Below are 22,098 nucleotides of genomic sequence, written 5' to 3' on the forward strand. Positions count from 1 at the left end.
AAAGATCAGAAACATACGTGCAAGAACAAAGGACACAGAATAAGTGTTTTTATTTTGTCATCCACCCTTAATGACCAAACTCCATCAAAGACAACTTGCTCTCAATTTGTTCCATTTTCTGCCTGTAACTTCCTACAGCCACTTCCCTGAGCTCTTACCCCAACTCCATTTTCTCCAGAGCTCCAAGAAGCACTCCTTCCCTACACAACTAAGACCAGAGGACCATCATGTCGGTTGTTCTCACTCAACTCTCTGGCCCTTGTGCCTCATACTATGCCCAACTCTGGCTCAGTCTATTCTTACAGCTCTAAGAATTCTGAAATGACAGTGTTTTAACTTCAGGGCATGTTTCATTCTTGTTTGGCAAGTGAAAGTGAAAAGTGAAAGTGAAAGTCACTCAGTTGTGTCTGACTCTTTGCGACCCCATGGGTTTAGTCCATGTAATTCTCCAGGTCAGAATACTGGAGTGGGTAGCCTTTTCCTTCTCCAGGGGATCTTCCCAACCCAGGGATTGAACCCAGGTTTCCCTCATTGCAGGTGGATTCTTTACTTGCTGAGCCACGAGGGGAGCTGTTTGGCAAGTCCCCTAACTAATTTTGGATCTGCTTACTACTCTTTTCCCCAGCTTCATGTTCTACACTCCTATTACCCATCCTCGACCACTTCTGAGTTAATAACCTCACTTTCACTCCACAGAGGAAACAAGCCACCACTCATACACTGAAGCCAGAAAGTTGGGCATAGCCTTTGACTCTTCCTTTTCTCGGTGTGATATCCAATCAGTTACCTTTTCCAATCATCTTAAAGACTTTAGGGGAGAGAGGAATTAAAAATACATGATAATCAAGTACTTTTAAAAATTCTGTACAGCAAAACGAAGACATACTTTTAAAAAAGCCACATGATACATTAAATACATGAAAATATTGATAATTTTATAAATAAAATCATTTTAAACAGTTAATACATGGTAAAATTTCTCTGATACAAGATGACTTATATAATTCCATGATCGATTTTGAAACTATAAAAACTATCTCTTTTATAACTTAATTTTATAAAAATTATCAAAAGTTAAAAAGTGCTAGATATGCTTCCATTTGTTCCATTTTTAAAGCAATTGTAGCACAACATCTGACCTTAAAAAGATAAATTAGGGCATAAGGTTCATCCTATATTGCCTAAAAGACTTTAGAGACTTTCTAGGCAGTGGGAAAAGCTGGAGAGTTCAATGTCAGCAAAGGCTGTCATCTGCCCAGAGCTACCTGTCCTTGTTCTCAGAAACAGGAGATTCATCCTTCCCGACCCACATCTACCAAGGAGTCTTTCTATGCATACTGGTTCCTAATTTTCAGGATAAAATGTTTCTGAGAGAATTATGATTATTTAAATCCTATGCTGATACTGAACCTCTTCTAAAGATTGAGGCATTTTACATTTGGATTTTATACACAAAGTCATAATCTAATTCCAAATGAAAAAGAAGATGCTTCATTTGGTCACTTGATTTCATATTACTTGTCGAGGTAGGTAGGATAATTTCCTTCTTTCTCTGAAAACTGTCCCGGCTATACAAATGGTGGTTGTACCGGAAAGGGTTCTAATGCTTTTTCTGCATTCTTCCAGTTGTGAAAATTCTCTCTGTACCACTCAACTGATAAGACAAAAGACAAAACAAATAAAAAAAACTAAACATCAGTTAACCATATTTACTGAGTTCCTACTAAATAAGAAAAGTCTTGCCCATCAGCTAATGTGTAGGCAAAGATTGCCTAATGATGAAAACAATTCGATTTTGAACCAATGATGTTAATCAGGAGATGTTTCATCACCTGGAAACTTAGATTTAAGAATCAACAATTTTGGGGGGAGAATGGATACATGAATATGTATGGCTGAGTCCCTTCGCTGTTCACCTGAAACTTTCACAACATGGTCAATTGGCTGTACCATACAAAATAAAAAGTTTAAATAAAAGAAAAAAAAAAGAATCAACATTTCTTTTTCTCTTTAACTTCAAAAGTCCTTCAATGCTGAATTTGCTGGTTAAAACATTCTGAATTTAGACAATTCAGGGGAAAAGGTAGCTAAGTCACTTGTGCTGGTTTTAAAGTCACAGGAAAAAAGTGTAGTGTTTTGTTCATGTAAATAAATGTCACAATATTGCATGATAGGCATAGTGAGATGACATGAACTTCCTTCTGTTAATATGCAAAATTACTTTATGCTGCTATCTATAACTTTATTAATAAAGTTTTTCAGTTGAAAAAAATGATAAATTATCTTTGAATTTGCTTTTTAGAACTCAATGTAAGTATTTTCTATGTCCAGTTCTGAACCAAGACTTTTTTCCTACACTTGGGTATCTTTTTTCATGAGTTCATTTCTAAACAGAATTTAACAGATATACATACATATACACAGATTTTATATAGACTTATTTTAATATATTTCTGCTGCACACATTAAATTTGTTTCCTATTTGTTTGTTTCAGTATAAAAAGACTCAAGAGACTCAAAGACTGCAACTGTCTCTATTTTACCAAATCTCAGATGCCTGATCTTAAGATGAACCATTACTTTACAGATTAGTAAGAAAGAAAAAAAGTTGAAACAAGAATTATCAGACACTGCTGCTGCTGCTGCTGCTAAGTCACTTCAGTCGTGTCCAACTCTGTGCGACCCCATAGACGGCAGCCCACCAGGCTCCCCCGTCCCTGGGGTTCTCCAGGCAAGAACACTGGAGTGGGTTGCCATTTCCTTCTCCAATGCATGAAACTGAAAAGTGAAAGTGAAGTCGCTCAGTCGTGTCCGACCGACTCTTAGCGACCCCATGGACTGCAGCCCACCAGGCTCCTCCATTCATGGGATTTTCCAGGCAAGAGTACTGGAGTGGGCTGCCATTGCCTTCTCCGTTATCAGACACTAGTGACTGTAAAACACATACCTCTGAAGGAGGTGAAAAAAGTGAAAAATGTGCATCTGAGAATCAATGAAATAGGTATCTGACAAATGCTAATAAGAAGAAGCCTGATCAGAAGTTAGTCTGTGAAGTTCAAGACACTTAATTACTAATGTTAGAAATACATTAAATGCAAAAATTTGAAAAGCGAAAGTGATTTACCATAACATTCTGCCAAATTTGTAGTGTCCTAAAAAACAAATTATTGTGCCTTAAAATTTTTCTGAATCTCCCCCTACCCTCAAAGGATCAATTTATAACATACTTGTTTTTTTTATTCCTTCTTTCCAAGGTACTTTAGGTCTCCATCCCAAGCCATGTATTTTTTCTGACTTCATTGGATATCTCATGTCATTGGTAGGTCTTAGAAAACAAAACAGATTTAAAATGACACTGTGGATATATATTTACAAATCTAAATACTTAAGAGAAATGAGTCCATAATTCAAATTTTTTTCTCAAAAATTTTCCCCTGATGACCCCATTATAGAAAATTTATAAAATAAAGTATATGTTAAAAACCATCTATAATTCAGATGCCTAACCCTCTGTGGCTTATCCTTTACTTATTTCAACCACATATAAACTTGTTAGGACTCTTTATGCTACATGTCCTGGGTCTGGTAGTTTATAGACATTAGAAATTATATTTTAAAATACTGCCATAGCAAGATGTTATTATCCCTATGTCACATTCAAAGAAATCTCAGAGTTGGAAAGGGTCAATAAACTTTAAGTCATACCAGTATTAACGTTATACTTTATTCTTATTACATTTATAGTTAGGAAAAAATATTTTAGCAGAAAACTGAAGAGGAAAACTTTTCTGGGTAAGGACATACATTTATAATCTTATAAGTACCTAAGACTTGAAAACTTTCCCCCAATTTTTTAACTTGTTACTCACCTATCATCAACATAATCAACCCAGTTTTCCATTTCAGACTCTGAATTGGTCTCTTTGATCTGTCAAAAAGGAGAAGACGTTTAAGTCAAATTATAAAATGAGATCAGTGAATAAAAATGGTATTCAACTGATTCAAACTACAAGAAAAACAGCCTCCTCCAAGTGGGGAAGGCAGCTAAGGTGAATAACATTTTTATTAACACTTTCTATACTTTATAATCTAAATTCTAGCTGAAGCTCAGAAAGATTACACTTTATAAAAACTATAGGAAAAAATGAATTTTTTGGCTTTTGATTATTACTGAGTGTGATATTATGATTTAAAATCAGAAACGTCTATGTGATGTTCATCCCTGTTCCTGGCACAGAGCTCCTAAAAATACCTAAGTGATGAAAGATAAAGGTGTTGTTTGCTATTTATAACAAGTCCCTTTCAACTACATCCAGTTTATGTTAATGAGTGATTTTTGGAAAGCCCCTAAGAATGAAGACTGGTTGCCAAGGGAACCAACCCAGCAGTTAGAGGATGGAACTCAGCCTCCCTGCTCCCACCTCCGGGAAGGAGAGGAGACTAGAAGTTGAACTAATCATCAGTGGCCATGATTTAATCCATCATGCCTACTTAATGAAGCCTCCATAAAGACCCCAAGAGGAAAGCTTCCAGGTGCTGGGAGGGCGGCACACACGGAGAGGGTAGGAAGCTCTATCTCCTTTCCCTCGTATCGTGTGCCCTATCAGATCAGATCAGTCGCTCAGTCGTGTCTGACTCTTTGCGACCCCATGAATCGCAGCACGCCAGGCCTCCCTGTCCATTACCAACTCCCGGAGTTCACTCAGACTCACGTCCATCGAGTCAGTGATGCCATCCAGCCATCTCATCCTCTGTCGTTCCCTTCTCCTCCTGCCCCCAATCCCTCCCAGCATCAGAGTCTTTTCCAATGAGTCAACTCTTCACATGAGGTAGCCAAAGTACTGGAGTTTCAGCTTTAGCATCATTCCTTCCAAAGAAATCCCAGGGCTGATCTCCTTCAGAATGGACTGGTTGGATCTCCTTGCAGTCCAAGGGACTCTCAAGAGTCTTCTCCAACACCACAGTTCAAAAGCATCAATTCTTCGGCGCTCAGCCTTCTTCACAGTCCAACTCACATCCATACATGACCACTGGAAAAACCATAGCCTTGACTAGATGAACCTTTGTTGGCAAAGTAATGTCTCTGCTTTTGAATATGCTATCTAGGTTGGTCATAACTTTCCTTCCAAGGAGTAAGCGTCTTTTAATTTCATGGCTGCAGTCACCATCTGCAGTGATCTTGGAGCCCAGAAAAATAAAGTCTGACACTGCTTCCACTGTTTCCCCATCCACTTCCCATGAAGAGATGGGACCGGATGCCATGATCTTTGTTTTCTGAATGTTGGGCTTTAAGCCAACTTTTTCACTCTCCACTTTCACTTTCATCAAGAGGCTTTTTAGTTCCTCTTCACTTTCTGCCATAAGGGTGGTATCATCTGCATATCTGAGGTTATTGATATTTCTCCCGGCAATCTCGATTCCAGCTTGTGTTTCTTCATGCGCCCTAAGGATCTCCTCTATTCTTTGTAATAAACCGGGAATCCAGTGGGCAAACTCTTTTCCTGAGTTCTGTGACTTCCTCTAACAGATTATCTCAGACTTATACCTGGCTGATCAGAAGCACAGGTGAGTCAAGTCTCGGAACTGACATGTGAAGTGAGGGCAGTCTTGTGGGACTGAACCCTTAACCTATGGGATCTGACACCATCTACAGGTAGATAATGTCAGAATTGAGTTAAACTGTAGGACCCTACTAAGCTGGTGTCTGAGAATTGCTGGGTGTGGAAAACCCACACATTTGGAGTATAGAAATGTTCTGTGAGTAGTGCAAAGGAAAACATGCTTTTCCATTTGCTCAGTCACTCTTTCTACTGCATCTTGAGATTTATAATTGATGCTCACTAATACATACAGAACTATTATTTATATATCGTTGTTTCTTGATTCTAGGGCACACGATTTAACATTTGATTTCTTGAACTTGATTATGTCTTATAATGCATATGTACATTTAATATAGTGGAATTTTTTTTCCTGGAAAGCTGTGATTGAATAAGTGATACACTTTCCAAAAATGACACATCTCAGCACATAATTATGAAGTTCTTTCTCTTACCTTTCACTTTTCCAGTGAGTAAATGGTAAATTGCTGATTTTGACAAAATTTGTGATTATTGTCACTAATTCGGTGACTTTTGAAAATATTACCCTTTTATAATATATACATACCAGCTGTATTAGTTCTTTGGCAAGCTGGAGAACTGACATTTCAAAATTGGTTCCAATGTTATAAATTTCACCTGGTTTTCCCTTCTTGAGGACAGTGAGAAATGCTTCTACTACATCAGTAGCATAAAGGAAATTTCTTGTTTGAAGCCCTGTCCCATGAATGCAGCTAAAAAGATGAAATGAAAAAGAGAATCATAAAGTGTAAAAAAGTAAGCTCTCCCAAATCCGGGTAATGCAATGACAGTACAATTTCAGAGAAGCCAATTCCCATAAAGATCCTAGATATCTCTTACTGAAAATACAAATTCTCATGACTTCTAAATTTTATCCATGATTCTTAACACATCTCCAAATCGTCTGTGGGTACTCATTAGGAAAGTGGCAAACACCTAAGTGACCCCTGCAGAAATAGTTATTCATCAATTCTATACCTTAAGTTCATTTTGAAGACTATCTATAGTTCTAGGAATTAAATACATCTTTTGAAAAAAATAAAATTACGTAAAGATAGATGACAAATTGTTTAATGCCATAACTCAAACTTTTAAGGTAGATTATTTAAGGATTAAAATTATTTTAGTAACCAAATTATAAAGATGAATTAACCATTATAATTATTTTAAAAACTATTACTACTAGTTGTAGAAGGCATTGTTAAATTTGTTGTGACACTAAACTCTAAGGCCTCCAACTCTACCGCTTTATGATTTTCAAGAAAGACTGACACTAAATACTCTAACATACCAGAAAAACATGCATATAAAGGTAAATAACATACCATTTCCTGTTGTGTTGTAGTAAAGATATAAATTTTGGAATAACCTAAAAGAATATTTAAATATCATTTCAGACTTTGGAAATTCATTCATAATTATAAACTTGAACTCATCATAACATTAAAAGAATATTATTGTTAAGAAACACACGTAAGGATAAATTTTAATTATCAGTTCACAAAATACCTATTGTAATTTTGATAAGTAAAAGAACTCTAAGATCATTTTCTATTTCATAAAACCAGTTATCGCTAGATTAAAATGAAGATAAAATGATATAAATAGTGAAAAAGAGTTCAGGTAAAGTCTTCACGAACAGTTTATTCTCACTGTAAGCTCACTTTTGTGTTGGTTTTCTATCGGCATGAATCATAGCTTACTTTTTACTTTATATACAGTATCTACACAATAAGTTATTGTGAAATTAATATAAAGCAATTCCAGTGCCACTGTATACAAAGAAAATTCATGTTAAACATGGTGAGACAAGAAATTATTAAATTAATAATATGCATGTTAAGAATATTCTAAAAATTAAGCCAACTATATATTAATATCAGCAAATTATGATATGGCCCTTTTCTTTGGGCACACAGATCAATGCAATAGCTAAGAAGTAAGAAAATCCAGCTCAAATGTTTAGCAGTAAGACTAGTAGTTACTTAACATTGAGCTTTATGTTACAGAATCAACCATATATACATTTTCAGCCTTTTAACAACACGTTGTATTTGCTAAACTACTTTCTGGAAGACTCAGGCCTGCATAGTACAGAGGAGTTGGGGAACAGTTAATCAGCAGACTATAAGACAAATTTATGTACAAGCTTCCTGCATCACTCTCTAACTAGTGTCTACCTTTCTTTACAGCCTGACATATGGCCTGACTGCAGACTAGGAAGGAGTCTTCACCGGCAAGATGTTAATGATGGGAGTATTCTATAGTGCTTTAGAATCCTGCAACGTACAAGGCATGTTCACATACATCATCTCACTGGATCTTTCAAAATTCTTCCTAAATATTATCATTACCCATCAAGTTAAAGATGATGCTCAAAGGGCCTAACTGAGGCCATTCCAGTAAGTATCAAGCTGAGACTTAAATCAAGTTGTCAAACTCCAAACCTACTGAGATTTGCATGTGGCCTATATAGCATTTATAATTATGGTTAATTACAACATAAATTATTTTGTACAAATCACTGAAGTGAGATTATTTTAAATCAGGAGAAGTTAAAATCACTAAAACACAACGTGAATTCAAAGTAAAATGTACCTTTTCTGGATATTGATGTGGTCCATAAACGTTACTGCTTCGTGTGATGACAACTGGAAACTTAAAGAGTATTTGACATTATGGTCACGGAAAGGTCCAATAATTGATTATCTAAAGACAAGTAGCTTTCTCTTTAGATAAAACTAAAAATATGGGCACTTTTGGCTAAATAATTCCACACACCTTTAGGACAGAAGCGAAGGGATTTTTTTCTAATGTAAGGTTCCTGAAAAGACAGGAGAGGATGAGATTCAGAAAAAGACAGAGGCTCCAAGAGAAAGTAGAAGTCTCTTTACTGGGACAAGGGAAGGATGAAAATAGATGGAGGCGGGTTTGTAGGTCTGATTGCAGAAACTAAAGACATTTCCACCTGATTATTTCAAAGACCACCTGAGATGTTAAACTTCCAAGCTGGCTTTCTCTGTGGGACCAGCCCTTACAAATGAAAAGAGCTACAAGACCAACACTACTGGACCACAGGAGGCTAGAGAACCTGAAGTAATTCCTCGCTTCTCCTGTCTGACCCAGTCCCGAATAACTGGAAGATCAGTGGGAAGTGAAGTGCAGGGATTCGAGCTGTTGATTCATAGTAGGCAAGGCTCCCGCAGGGACACTAACACAGCCAAGGGGACAAATCCAGCTCCATTCATGAGGGGCCGAGAGGAGCAGTGGCAGGTAAGGGAATCTCCTCTGCCTCTGTCTCCCTTCACTCTGAGGACTCCTTGGAATCAGGATTTTCCAACAGGGCTTTTCACTCTAGCTGTCATTAGCGAAGTAGAAACAACATATATACGAATTGCTCCTTTATTTTTTTATTTGCTGTTTTGGCCATACTGTGTGGCTTGCAGGATCTTGGTTCCCAGACCAGGGACTGAACCAAGGCCCATGGCAGTGAAAGCGCCAAGTCCTAACCACTGGACTGCCAGGGAAATCCCTAGAAATTGTTCCTTTAAATGACAGACTGGCTAAGAAGAAAGGTCAATGCTTTGTCCACAAAATGTTGAAAATTAGTTTTTTAGATTCCTTAATATATAACTTTTCTCAGTCTATGTCTTCTCATCTTAATTTTATTTTATTGTACTGGTTTTGCCATATATCAAAATGAATCTGCCACAGGTATACATGTGTTCCCCATCCTGAGCCCTCCTCTCTCCTCCCTCCCCATACCATCCCTCTGGGTCGTCCCAGTGCACCAGTCCCAACCATCCAGTATCGTGCATCGAACCTGGACTGGCGACTCGTTTCATATATGATATTATACATATTTCAATGCCATTCTCCCAAATCATCCCACCCTCTCCCTCTCCTACTATGTCTTCTACTCTAAAAATAAAAGGCTGGCTAATGATAACCTGGAGTTTTAATACCTAAGTCCAAAAAAACAAAAATGATTCCAGTTTCTGAAGCCAATTCTTACCTTATACTGTTCCCAATAAGACTGTACAAAACACTCAGCAGCTGCTTTAGATGATGCATAAGGATTTGTAGGTTGTTTGGGTGAAGATTCATCAAATTCCTAATTTTAAAGATATATTAAAAAAGTAAGTATTATGTACACTTGCTAAGTTGAAAAATCAGAGAACATATTACAAACTTGAAACGTTAACCACTTACATTTAAAAGACATTTATTGAAACCCAGCTATGTGCCTGGCACTTTTCTAAGCACTTTGTTTACATGTAATAACTTCTTTATAGTTCACAACAACCCTACAAGGAGGACAGGACAGCAAGTGCAAAGTCCCTGAGACAGAACTGAGTCCAGTGGAACTACAAGGAGGCTGGTGTTGGGGAAGAGAAATGTGAGATAAGGTTGGAAAGCTAGAGGCCAGAGCATGTGGAACCCTGAAGGCCTCTGTCAAAACACTGACGGGTTTTTGATCAGAATAACATCAAGATCTGACTTAGGTTTTAAAAAACATCCTGGCTACTGTGTCATATCTGATGTAGGTCGATGACAGTATAAGAAGGAAGAGGCTTGCTGATAAAAACTGCAGAGAGATTTTGCAAATGGTTGATTCTCAGAAGTGGGATGGGGCATTAAAAAGAAACGGCCAGGTCTGCTTTTTCTCACTATAAGTCTTTTCAAGCTACTTTTTTTTTTTCCATTCTATATGTGTTTTGGTAAATAAATATATTTTAAAAATAAAATGAGGTCACTGTAAACACTATGAAAAATAAAGACTGAACAATGGAGCCACTTTTTGTGTAAAAGTATAATGTTTACAAATGATTAACAGAGAACAGATTCCAGCTTCTATAACAATTTCACACTCACTCCTTGACAGTGCAATGTGCTTTTCTGAGCAGAAGATAAGGGAGACAGGCCTTACGCTGCAGCCTAACTTATACATGTGCTGGCCCATGGGAATGACATTCACGATGTAAGACTGGGTGGGCAGTAAGAGCTCACTTTCAAAACACTGTCAAATTATATAAAATCTGTACCAGACTAGGCTGTTGTTTCCTATGTGGGCTGGTATTACTTGATTTAAACAATGGAGTAACAGTCTGAAGAGTCCCACAAGTGTGTAAAATCAGAGGATTAAAAAAAAGTCTAGAGTATTTTCATCAGACAAGTTTGTATGGTGGTACAGGGTAAGTAGTTGAAACAGACATCTTCTAAGCTCACCTGATCAAGACTGCCTCCATAGACCTCATCCGTGCTGACGTAAATAAACTTCTCCACTCTGGCTTCATGAGCAGCACTTACCAACACATGAGTACCGTAAACATTAACATAGGTAAACTCAAAGGCACGGACAAATGAAAGGTCTAAAAAAAAGAAGAAAAATCCGGAACAGTTCCTTTCAAAGGACAAAGGAAATAGCAACCAGTAGACTCAGGCGTGGGCTTCCCTGGTGGCTCAGATGGTAAAGAATCCACCTGCAATGCGGGAGACTTGGGTTCAATCCTTGGGTTGGGAAGATCCCCTGGAGGAGGGCATGGCAACACACTCCAGTATTCTTGCCTGGAGAATCCCATAGACAGAGGAGCCTGGGGGGCTATAGTCCATGGGGTCTCAAAGAAGAGCTCTATTTACGTTTTTTCATTTACCATAACTGCAACAGTGGTAAAACTAACATAAAGGTGAAATGCTATTTATGACTTCTTCAAGCTTAAATTGCATACTACATGTACATTCTTAGAACCTAGAAAACTATCAGTGCTATTTTTATAGGAAAACCTTTTTGTTTTTAATTCTAAAAAGAAAAAGAAGACATGATACAGCTAAAATCTTAAGTGCTCCTAAATTTTAAAGGTTTTGGACCAACTAAAAGGTAGCAGGGTTTGCTTTGCTGGTATCAAGAATTATTATAAAGTTACAGTAATTAGAGTGTGGTAATGGCATAAGGATAGACAAAGACCAGTGAAACAGAACAGGAGCCCAGAAACAGAACCATGTGTATATGGGTACTTGAAGCTGGTTTTAGAAAAGGCAGAGGAACCAGAGATCAAATTGCCAACATCTGCTGGATCATCAAAAAAGGAAGAGAGTTCCAGAAAAACATCTATTTCTGCTTTCTTGACTATGCCAAAGCCTTTGACTGTGTGGACCACAATAAACTGTGGAAAATTCTGAAAGAGATGGGAATACCAGACCACCTGATCTGTCTCTTGATAAACCTGTATACAGGTCAGGAAACAACAGTTAGAACTGGACATGGAACAACAGACTGGTTCCAAATAGGAAAAGGAGTATGTTAAGGCTGTATATTGTCACCCTGCTTATTTAACTTATATGCAGAGTATAGCATGAGAAACGCTGGGCTGGAAGAAGCACAAGCTGGAATCAAGATTGAGGGGTGAAATATCAATAACCTTGGATAAGCAGATGACACCACCCTTATGGCAGAAAGTGAAGAACTAAAGAGCCTCTTGATGAAAGTGAAAAAGGAGAGTGAAAAATCTGGCTTAAAGCTCAACATTCAGAAAACTAAGATCATGGCATTTGGTCCCATCACTTCATGGGAAATAGATGGGGAAACAGTGGAAACAGTGTCAGACTTTATTTTTGGGGGCTCCAAAATCACTGCAGATGGTGATTGCAGCCATGAAATTAAAAGATGCTTACTCCTTGGAAGGAAATTTATGACCAACCTAGACATATTAAAAAACAGAGACATTACTTTGCCAACAAAGGTCCATCTAGTTAAGGCTATGGTTTTTCCAGTGGTCATGTATGGATGTGAGAGTTGGACTATAAAGAAAGCCAAGCGCAGAAGAATTGATGCTTTTGAACTGTGATGTTGGAGGAGACTCTTGAGAGTCCCTTGGACTGCAAGGAGATCCAACCAGTTCATCCTAAAGGAGATCAGTCCTGGGTGTTCACTGGAAGGACTGATGTTGAAGCTGAAACTCCAATACTTTGGCCACCTGATACAAAGAGATGACTCATTTGAAAAGACCTGATGCTGGGAAACATTGAGGGCAGGAGGAGAAGGGGACGACAGAGGATGAGATGGTTGGATGGCATCACCAACTCAATGGACATGGGTTTGGGTGGACTCCGGGAGTTGGTGATGGACAGGGAGGCCTGGAGTGCTGCAGTTCATGGGGTCGCAAAGAGTCAGACATGATTGAGTGACTGAACTGAACTGATCTCCAATAAAGGGGCAGTGGGAAAAGGCTGAGTCTTTTCAATAAACTGTGTTGGGTCAAACCAATATTGACATGCGGGAAAAAATCTGAATGTAGAAAGCAAAACAATGACTTTTATGAATAGAATATAAGAGAATATCTCCATGACCTTGGAGGTACGAAAAGAATTCTTACACAGATAACAAAGTGAACTAACCCTATAGGAAAAGGTAGACAAATGGACTACACTGAAGTGAAGAATTTCAACTGGTCAAAAGATACCTTTAAGAAAATGAAAAGGCCAATCACAGACTGAAAAACAGTAGTGGCAAAAGGCTTGAATTCAGAGTACATAAAGGACTTATAGAGGAATTCCCTGGTGGTACAGTGGTTAGCAGTAGGTGTTTTCACTGCTGTGGCCCCGGGATTCGATCTCTGGTCAGGGAACTAAGATTCCATAAGCCATGTGGTGAGGTCAGAAGTAAATAAATAAATATATGACTAATAAAAATCTTTAGTGGAAAAAACTGATAATTCTTTAGAAAATGGTATAGAGACTTACACAGAAACTTTCTAAAGACATACGAATAGGAAAGGGAGGAGAATATTCCAATAAACAAATGCAAAGGTTTTAACCTCATTCATAATCAAGGAAACATATAATAAAGTCACCAAACACTGACACGAGGAAGTAATGGTAAGCATCTCATAAACTGCTGGAAGGAAAACTGCTTTGTCATTAATCAAGTAAAAGAATTTGTTCTAACAGATATGAAAGATTAGTCAATATATTGTGTAATCAGCACAGGCACAGACAAATAGACAAATGGGGAGTTGAGAAACAGTTCCTTATATAAAGATACTTGATATATGACAGGGCAGTGAAAACTGATGAACTTTCCCATAAACAGAAGAGGTCCAATTAGTATTCAAAAATAAAACCGGATTCTCATCTTACACTGCATATAAAAATCTATTTCAGATGGATTACAAATCGAAATGTGAAAGGCGAAACTGCAAACCTTTTCAAAAATAATATAGGAGAATATATTCAAGACCTTGGGGTGAAAGAGAATTTCTTAAGACCCCCAAAACATTAACAATAACATAAAAGATACATAAATTAATTAAGAATTTATGTAAGAACATCTGTTCATCAAAACACACTAGCAAAAACATGGAAAGAAAAAAAAAAAAAACATGGAAAGATAAGCCACAGAGTGGGAGAAGATATCTGTAGTACATCCAACAAAGGACTAGCATCCCGTCTATACATATGTGTGTGTGTGTGTGTGTGTGTGTGTGTATACATACATATATGTATGAACAAACGTGAACGCGAATGTGAAGTCGCTCAGTTGTGTCTGACTCTTTGCGACCCCATGGACTGTAGCCTGCTACAGTCCAGGCTCCTCTGTCCATGGGATTTTCCAGGCAATAGTACTGGAGTGGATTGCCATTTCCTTCTCCAAGGGATCTTCCCAACCCAGGGACTGAACCCAGGTCTTCCGCATCATAGACAGACGCTTTACCATCTGAGCCACCAGGGAATATATATGTATATACTCCTAAAAATCAGTGAGAAAAAGGCAACTAACCCAATTTAAAAATAGGCAAAAGATTTCAATAGGATTTCACAAAACAAGAAATTTAAATTATTAAGAAACCTATAAAAGGTACACAGCTTCATTAGTAATCAGGGAAATACAAATTAAAACCATAATGAGATATCACTCTGCACACTACTCAGATCAACAAAAATGGAAAAAACTAACAAAACTAAGATTTGGTGACATCTGGAATAACAGGAGGTTTCCTATACTCCTGGAGAAGAAGAAATTCATACAGTTTCTTTGGGAACTAACTGGAAATTATCTCTACGTTGAAGTGTGCAGATCTTATGATGCCAGTGCTATACTGAGAGAAATGTGTATTAATGTGTACCCAGATGCATGTGTAAGAATGTTTTAATGGTAGTACTGTTCAAAATTCCCCCAAGTGCAAATAATCCAAATGACCAACAAGAGTAAAACAGACACAGGAAGTGTTATATACTTAAAGAGATGAATACTGTATGTCACTGACAGTGAAGAAATTATACCTCCACCTAACTGCAGGGATGAATCTACCAGCATGGAATATCAAGACCAAACACACCTCCATGTTATTTTATGTATGCCTTTTTATAAAATCTAAAAACAGGCAAAACTAACCTAAACTCTTTAGAGATAAATACAGAGATATTTAGAGATAAATAGAGATAGTAAAGCTGCAGAGAACACCAAGGGAGATTGTAACTTAAAAATCAAGTACTAAGGCAGTAGGAATACTACTTCCAAAGAGGGCTCAGCAACATTCTACCTTTTGTTTAGGTGATGGCTACCTGGGTATTTTATTATCATCATTTATTTAACCTTACTTCTAAATTCTTCTGAATATACGTTATATTTCACAATATAAAATACTAGACAAATTATTAGAAGATATCTCAGGACAAAACAGTATGGATAAAAATATAAGGTATCAACCATCCACCTTAAGAAAAACAATATAAAAATACAGCTGAAGGCCCATTTCCCCAGAAGGAATCACTGTTCTGGATTTGGTTAAACTCAGTTTTCAGATAGTGCTCAAGGTTACATTTTACCCTACACTAACACAGGTAATCTGGAAAGCACCAAGTATCCTGATGACAGAGTGACCATGGGCTTTTCTGATAAACACGGTATATGTTCCTTCACGTACGCTGAGTACCTATTTGTTGGACCCCATTACTGGACCTTGATTTTGGCTGGACACTGGAAAAAACTTCGCCTAACATAGCTGCAACATAAAACAGTGCTTACCTACATGTGTTTGTGCGGCAAAATGTAGTACTATGTCTATCTTCTCTGTTTCAAAAAGTAGTTTCACGAAGTGAGAATCACATATGTCACCCTATATTAAAAAGCAAACATGAAAAAACTAAGTTTCATCGAGCATTCTCCATCATAATAACCATTTTATTTCATGAACAAAAAAAATGATAAAAAAAAGGTAATCCCCACCCCAGGCATAGAAAAGAATATCTTGAAAATTCAATTGAAGGGTGAAGTACAGTAATGGGGTATTTCTCCTGCATTTTAGTATACAAGATATTCAATGCAAAATATGTTTTTGTAAGTAAGCATCTAAAACAGTATTTTTTTGAGCACCAACTACTACTATGGACTGTGGTACTTTTTTTTCCTTAATATTCTTGCCAACCTGAGGTAACTATGTTAGCAGGAAAAAATGTAAACATATTTTTAAAAGTTTGAGATAACCATTATTGAAGTATATTTAAAGTAAGTGTAACAACTGGAATTATGGATTTCACCATAAGTAAGTAAGTAAGATTTCACCATAACTAAGTAAATATTTTTAATGTTATATGTACATACTAGTTCTTCTAAAAATATGTATTCTTAACAATTCTTCAGTAACTGAAGGAAACAGTTTCACACAGGAGAAAAAAATTATGAAATGTTTGCCTAGTATAATTTTTATGATCTGCTGTTAAAAAGAGAGTTTGTACAATTACTTAAAAAACATAAATCACAAGGCAGTTCCATTTGACATTAAAATTTTCCTTTCTGAATTAGTGACAGGGTTTATTCTTTGGACTCTTCGAAGAGCGGCTAATAAGAATCAGCCTTCCAGGGCCAATTCATCAACTTCATGGGAAAAAACTACCATGGGCTGTAAGCTGGGCTTTTGATGACTCACTGACCTAAGTAACACCCCACTTTGTATCAGTCTCTTTAAGTCCTAGCAAGGCCTTATTTAGAAGGCTAGTGAGGACCTAAAAATTACATACCATGGAAGTTCAATCAGCTACTCATAGATCTGCCAAGGCACCAAAAATCAAATGTAACTATAATGCAGAATCAGTCTACAAGTATCAGTAATATTCTCTATAGCACATGTGCTTCTGAAATTAAAAAGGTCATGAATAAGCATGCTTTCCAAGCCTATATCACACAGGTTTATAAAGTAGAAAGCTATAGTAATGTCTGAATGACTAAGAGGCACAGTACAAAATAATTATATAATTATAAGAATACTTTCATACCTGTATAAATTTATAATTTTGTTTATTAGAAATGGTTTCAAGATTCTTCAAGCTTGCACAGTAATCCAACTTAAAATAAGTAAGGGGGGCAAAAATAACACAAAAAGTGATAATAAATAGCTTTTCTTATAAAATATCAATTTATTTTAAATACTATAGATCTAACCATAACATTATTAGCAAATCAGTGTATACCAATGGGGGAAAACTTACTGTCTGTGGTAGGCAGGCAAAAATAATTAAGACTTAAAGATTATTTTTTGTCTTTATATTTTTTTACTATTATGCTTTATGAAATTATAGTAACTAATTGTATCTTGTGCTTAAAGTCAACAATGCAATGATTATGAATCGTGGCTTTCAGAATCTCCAGGGAGATTACAATTATTACAGAAATATTCTCAAAACTAAATTAACTACACTTTAGTTTTTAAAATAAATATACAATTTTCAGGAGGTGGCAGTTATAAAACCATATAATAAAATAAAATAATCAGAATACCTTAATGCCAAAAAAGGTTAACAACCACAAGATTACACTAAATATTACACCAAATGTTGAATTTAGAGTGAAGACTTTCTTACAGTAAAAACACCATAGTTAAAACCTTTACATTATGGGCTATGATAACAAATTTAAAAGTATCAAGAGTTTATGTAAGATTAAAAACTTGTATGCTCACATGACTAGGTAGGCTAAGTTGCTAAAAATGACTAAATACAAAACTAAAATATCAGCATGACAGGATTCTAATACTTTTTAAAAATATAAATAAGTTTCAGTACACAGAGTTCATTTTCTTTTTACATGGAGCTCATTTTTGTCAAACTTACCTTGTCTAGATTTATGATCATATAATTTGGATAATCTTCTACTAAAGAGACAATCATATGTGATGCTCTATAGAAAAAAGCATATCTTGTTAGTAGAAATTTAACCTTTTCCTTAAATTTTCAAATGTTACCCTAAGCTATTGAGTATGAGCAAACTATTCAAAGATGCCATCAAATTATTGCAAGATAACAGAAAGAATAACGATGCTGAATATATGATCCACACTTTTCATTAATCTTCTCAACAGTATTGATATACAAGGTCTTACCTTCCCTTTCACACTATGGTGAAGAGAGAATTCATTGGTCCTGGATATAAAAAAATAATTAGCCAAAAGATGCTACCCATGCATGCTTTGAGTATGGGAGTAAAGCAATATCATAAATACAACAGGTGATGGTCAGTACAAATGGACTTAGAACTATAATGTGCTTTTGCAGAGACCGTAGGCATAACTATGCAAAAACTAAGCTCTTACGAGCATGGGAATTGTCCATGTTTAATGTAATCTTATTGCAATTTCTGCATGTCTACAGAAATCCTATTTCTTGATATAAGAATTTGATGGTGTAAAGTAGAATCCTGGGGGTGGGGAGAGAGGAAGGTCCTAGAGAAGTTCTAGGGTAAACCTTGGTTTCCAAGGCTAAGAACTGCTGAAACCATCCTGAGGTGAATATCCATAGTGGCATTATGGGTATCAGAGGACCCTGAAGTGGAGACAGAGGCATCTGTGAGATAATCCACCAGATTTTATCATATGCACCAAAACGTTGGGCTCCTAGGAACAAATTATGAATTCAGAGTTTGTACATGACAGCTCTTTCACATAATTTTCTAGGATGTACCTTTCCTGGGCCAGCACTTTACCACCCTTTTATGCCCACGCTTCCCTTTCACTAAAGAAAACTTGCCTAGTACCCTCCTCCAAGTCACTGACCCATTAGAAGAGGTGATCTAATGTACTAATGCAGTGGGAGCATTCTGCCAGGTGTTGAGGGAACCATAGTCTCTGCCTTCACCAGTTTACATCCTAGGATGCCAGGTGTTGAGGGAACCATAGTCTCTGCCTTCACCAGTTTACATCCTAGGATGTGAATGCAGACACTAAGTAAACACAAATATGCAATATTATTTCAGGTAGTGGTAAGTGTGTTAGTTGGGAGAAGGGCTACTTAGATAGGGTGGGCCAGGTGGAGGTGATGTCTGAGCAAACATCTGAACTGAGTTATGCAAAAACAAAGAGCGTCAGCAAAGAGGAAGCAAGGACCAACGCCTCAAAAAGCTAGCCTTCCATGTTTCAGGGGGTAAGGGTGGCAGGCACAGAAAAGCAAGAGGAAGAAAGACAGGAGATCAGGTTCCAGCTTGGGCCCCTGAGAGTCTTCTAGAAGTAACTAAGAGTCTGGATATTATTTTAAGCCTGAAATGAACCTTTGGAGTGAAATGAGACACCTGTTTACTTAACAAACACAGACTCTGTGCGTGAGAACAAATTCTAAGGGAAAAGGGTGAAAGTGATATGACTAATCAGGAGGTTACAGTAGTAGTCCAGGCAAAAGCAGACAGTAACAGGGTTTAGGGTCAAATGGGGAGGAAGGTGAAATGTGGTCGCTTAGGAAGTAGAGAGAGGACTTGCTGATTAAATACGGGTGTGAGACGGAAAGAGGCTTTCAGACGACTGCTGCTGCTGCCAAGTCACTTCAGTCGTGTCCGACTCTGTGCGACCCCATAGACGGCAGCCCAGCAGCCTCCCTCGTCCCTGGGATTCTCCAGGCAAGAACACTGGAGTGGGTTGCCATTGACTAGTATAGGTCAAAACACCGGCAGAGGATTATTAAGTCGGCTGCATAAATGAAACCTCTCTCACAATCCAAAAACCGTTTCATGAAGCCTACACGTACAAGGCCTGTGTTTCGAGGGGATGAAGGTAGGGTGGGAACCGGACCGGGCTTGGAGCAGTTGATGAGAAGCTTTCTGCAAAGCGGGAGTGCTCAAAAGAGAGACAGGTACATCTCCGGCCAGGTAGAAAGGGGGACAGTACCACGGCACTTCTGTTTTGATTGGGAGACGTTTAAAAGAAGTCGTAGTTTCAAAGGAGCCACGTCTTCGCAGGCCAGGAAAGGAGGAGAAGGTGGAATGATCCAGGTCGTGCGTTAAGACCCTCCCCCTGTCAATCAGATCCCCAAAGCTGGTCCCAAGTTGCCAAGTGCAAGCAGAGGCGCAGGAAAAGGCTGGGGTTTCTGGGGAGCCACTATTCGGCCAGCGGCGCCGTTACCTACATGAAACCAGCACCCCCGGTCACCAGGACCCGCTTCGCAAAGCTGTCGGGAGGACCCAAGGACTCGGCGCGGCCCGCAACCGACATCTCCCAGCTCAGCAGGGATTGGCACCGTAAAGTGCCAGGTCTGTAGATCGTAGGGAAGTTCCACCGCGACTTTTTGCGACGCGTCCCACTCCCCGCGACACGTTAAAGGAGCAGACAGCTGCCGCTTCCGGAGCTTAGACCGACTTGTCCCCGCCCACCGAGGGCTGGGCGGGGCCCTCCTGTGTGCGCGCCCAGGCACAGCCGAGAATCCTAGGACCGAGGAGCCTGGCAGTCTGCAGTCCATAGGGTCGCACAGAGTCAGACAGGACTGAAGCGACTTAGCACGCACGCAAGAAGAATGGGAATACTCAGTATACGTGGAAGGGTCTTTTTGTTACAGCCTTTTGGAGGGAAACAAGTAGTAACATATATGAAAATTTCAAACGCAGAGACGACTCTCAGTTCAGTTCAGTCGATCAGTCGTGTCCGACTCTTTGCTGCTGGACTGCCAGGCTTCCCTGTCCATCACCAACTCCCAGAGCTTACTCAAACTCATGTCCATCCAGTCGGTGATGCCATCCAACCATCTCATCCTTCGTCGTCCCCTCCTCCGCCCGCCTTCAATCTTGCCCGGCATCAGGGTCTTTTCCAATGAGTCAGTTCTTCACATCAGGTCGCCAAAGTATTGGAGTTTCAGCTTCAGCATCAGTCCTTCCAATGAATATTCTGGACTGATTTCCTTTAGGAAGGACTGGTTGGATCTCCTTACAGTCCAAGGGACTCTTAAGAGTCTTTTCCAACACCACAGTTCAAAAGCATCAATTCTTCTACACTCAGCCTTCTTTACAGTCCAACTCTCACATCCAAACATGACTACTGGAAAAACCATAGCTTTGACAGACCACTCTATGATCCCCAAATTTCATGATGTATAATATAGATATTGCAAAAAAAATATGTTCACTTCTATATTGCTTACAGTAACAAAAATCTGGATACAATGTATATACCTACAAGTATTGTCTCACTTTTTAAATGTAATGGGCTGATACAATTTAATGCAATGGGCTCATAAAATTTAATGTAATGCAATTGAATGACACTGCTGCTGCCGCTAAGTCACTTCAGTCGTGTCCGACTCTGTGCGACCCCATGAACTGCAGCCCACCAGGCTCCTCCGTCCATGGGATTTGCCAGGCAAGAGTACTGGAGTGGGGTGCCATTGCCTTCTCCAAATTGAATGATAATGGCCTTTAAAAAGGATGTTCCAACATGGAATGAATGCCAAAATACATTGCAGTGAACACTTATGGTTTTATCTGACCAGACTTCCCTACCTTTTATCATCTTCCCAAGTTACTCACCCAGGCAGCCCATAGAATGTGCATCTGACTCATCATACGCTAACTGAATCCTCTTCCTGGGATTTGGAATTGGGCTAAGGTTTTAGCATAGTCTGGTTGCTCTTATTGAACTCTGATGACCTATAAAAATTTGCGACTTGTTAGCTATACTCATTCAAATGAAATGAGGAAGCAAGAAGCCTGTCTTCAATGAGAGAAATGAAGTTGATCATGAAGATTAGAAAAAGAAGAAATCTCGCAGTATTCAAGGCCCATGTTCAGATTTTTTTCAGGACCAATTTTATTCCTCTCCTTGGTTTACCAACACCACCAATTTGTAAATGTAAGTCGTAAAGGATCCACCCTTAACTATTAACAAGGAGTTACATTTGGTATCAGTATGAGCAGGGAAATGAGGAAGTGAGAACTTCCATTTTTATCTTATACTTTTTGACTGAATTTTTTCTAAGCTGCATGAGTTACTTTTATAATTAAAAATAATGTTATTTTTTAAAACCTCATAATATTAATATCTCCAGTTTATTCCTAGTCGGCCAGAGTTCTAGAAAATGCCGGATACATGACATGAAGTTTTCCCTCAAGGTTTCCTTTTCTAAATTATGAGATCTGTTGTGAGAACTTGCTTATATGTAATAAAAGCTTGCTGTCAAATGAAAATAATTTATATATCTTTATTCATGAAATGATTTTGAGCTTCTACTCTAA

General features: G+C 38.1%; 1 protein-coding gene across 4 annotated transcripts in view; it reads right to left on the reverse strand.

The window, feature by feature from the left end:
• The window catches only part of TGDS (TDP-glucose 4,6-dehydratase), a 23,889-nt gene continuing 1,791 nt past the window's right edge, over window positions 1–22,098 (reverse strand). For 2 of the 4 annotated variants that reach the window (XM_070380661.1, XM_070380660.1), the window contains exons 2-12: window positions 17,727–17,793; window positions 16,893–16,961; window positions 15,646–15,736; window positions 10,851–10,993; window positions 9,637–9,735; window positions 8,220–8,279; window positions 6,947–6,990; window positions 6,169–6,334; window positions 3,870–3,928; window positions 3,228–3,325; window positions 1–1,654 (exon numbers count right to left, since the gene is read on the reverse strand). In XM_070380661.1, the coding sequence (XP_070236762.1) occupies window positions 1,569–1,654; window positions 3,228–3,325; window positions 3,870–3,928; window positions 6,169–6,334; window positions 6,947–6,990; window positions 8,220–8,279; window positions 9,637–9,735; window positions 10,851–10,993; window positions 15,646–15,736; window positions 16,893–16,961; window positions 17,727–17,783 (972 nt within the window). In that variant the 5' untranslated portion in view covers window positions 17,784–17,793 and the 3' untranslated portion in view covers window positions 1–1,568. Of the gene's footprint in view, window positions 1,655–3,227; window positions 3,326–3,869; window positions 3,929–6,168; window positions 6,335–6,946; window positions 6,991–8,219; window positions 8,280–9,636; window positions 9,736–10,850; window positions 10,994–15,645; window positions 15,737–16,892; window positions 16,962–17,726; window positions 17,794–20,003; window positions 20,218–22,098 lie in introns of those variants that run through there. The other 2 variants (XM_005909237.3, XM_070380659.1) reach the window with 2 other exon arrangements.

The sequence above is a fragment of the Bos mutus genome, chromosome 12 (assembly GCF_027580195.1).
Source record: "Bos mutus isolate GX-2022 chromosome 12, NWIPB_WYAK_1.1, whole genome shotgun sequence".
NCBI lineage: Eukaryota > Metazoa > Chordata > Mammalia > Artiodactyla > Bovidae > Bos > Bos mutus.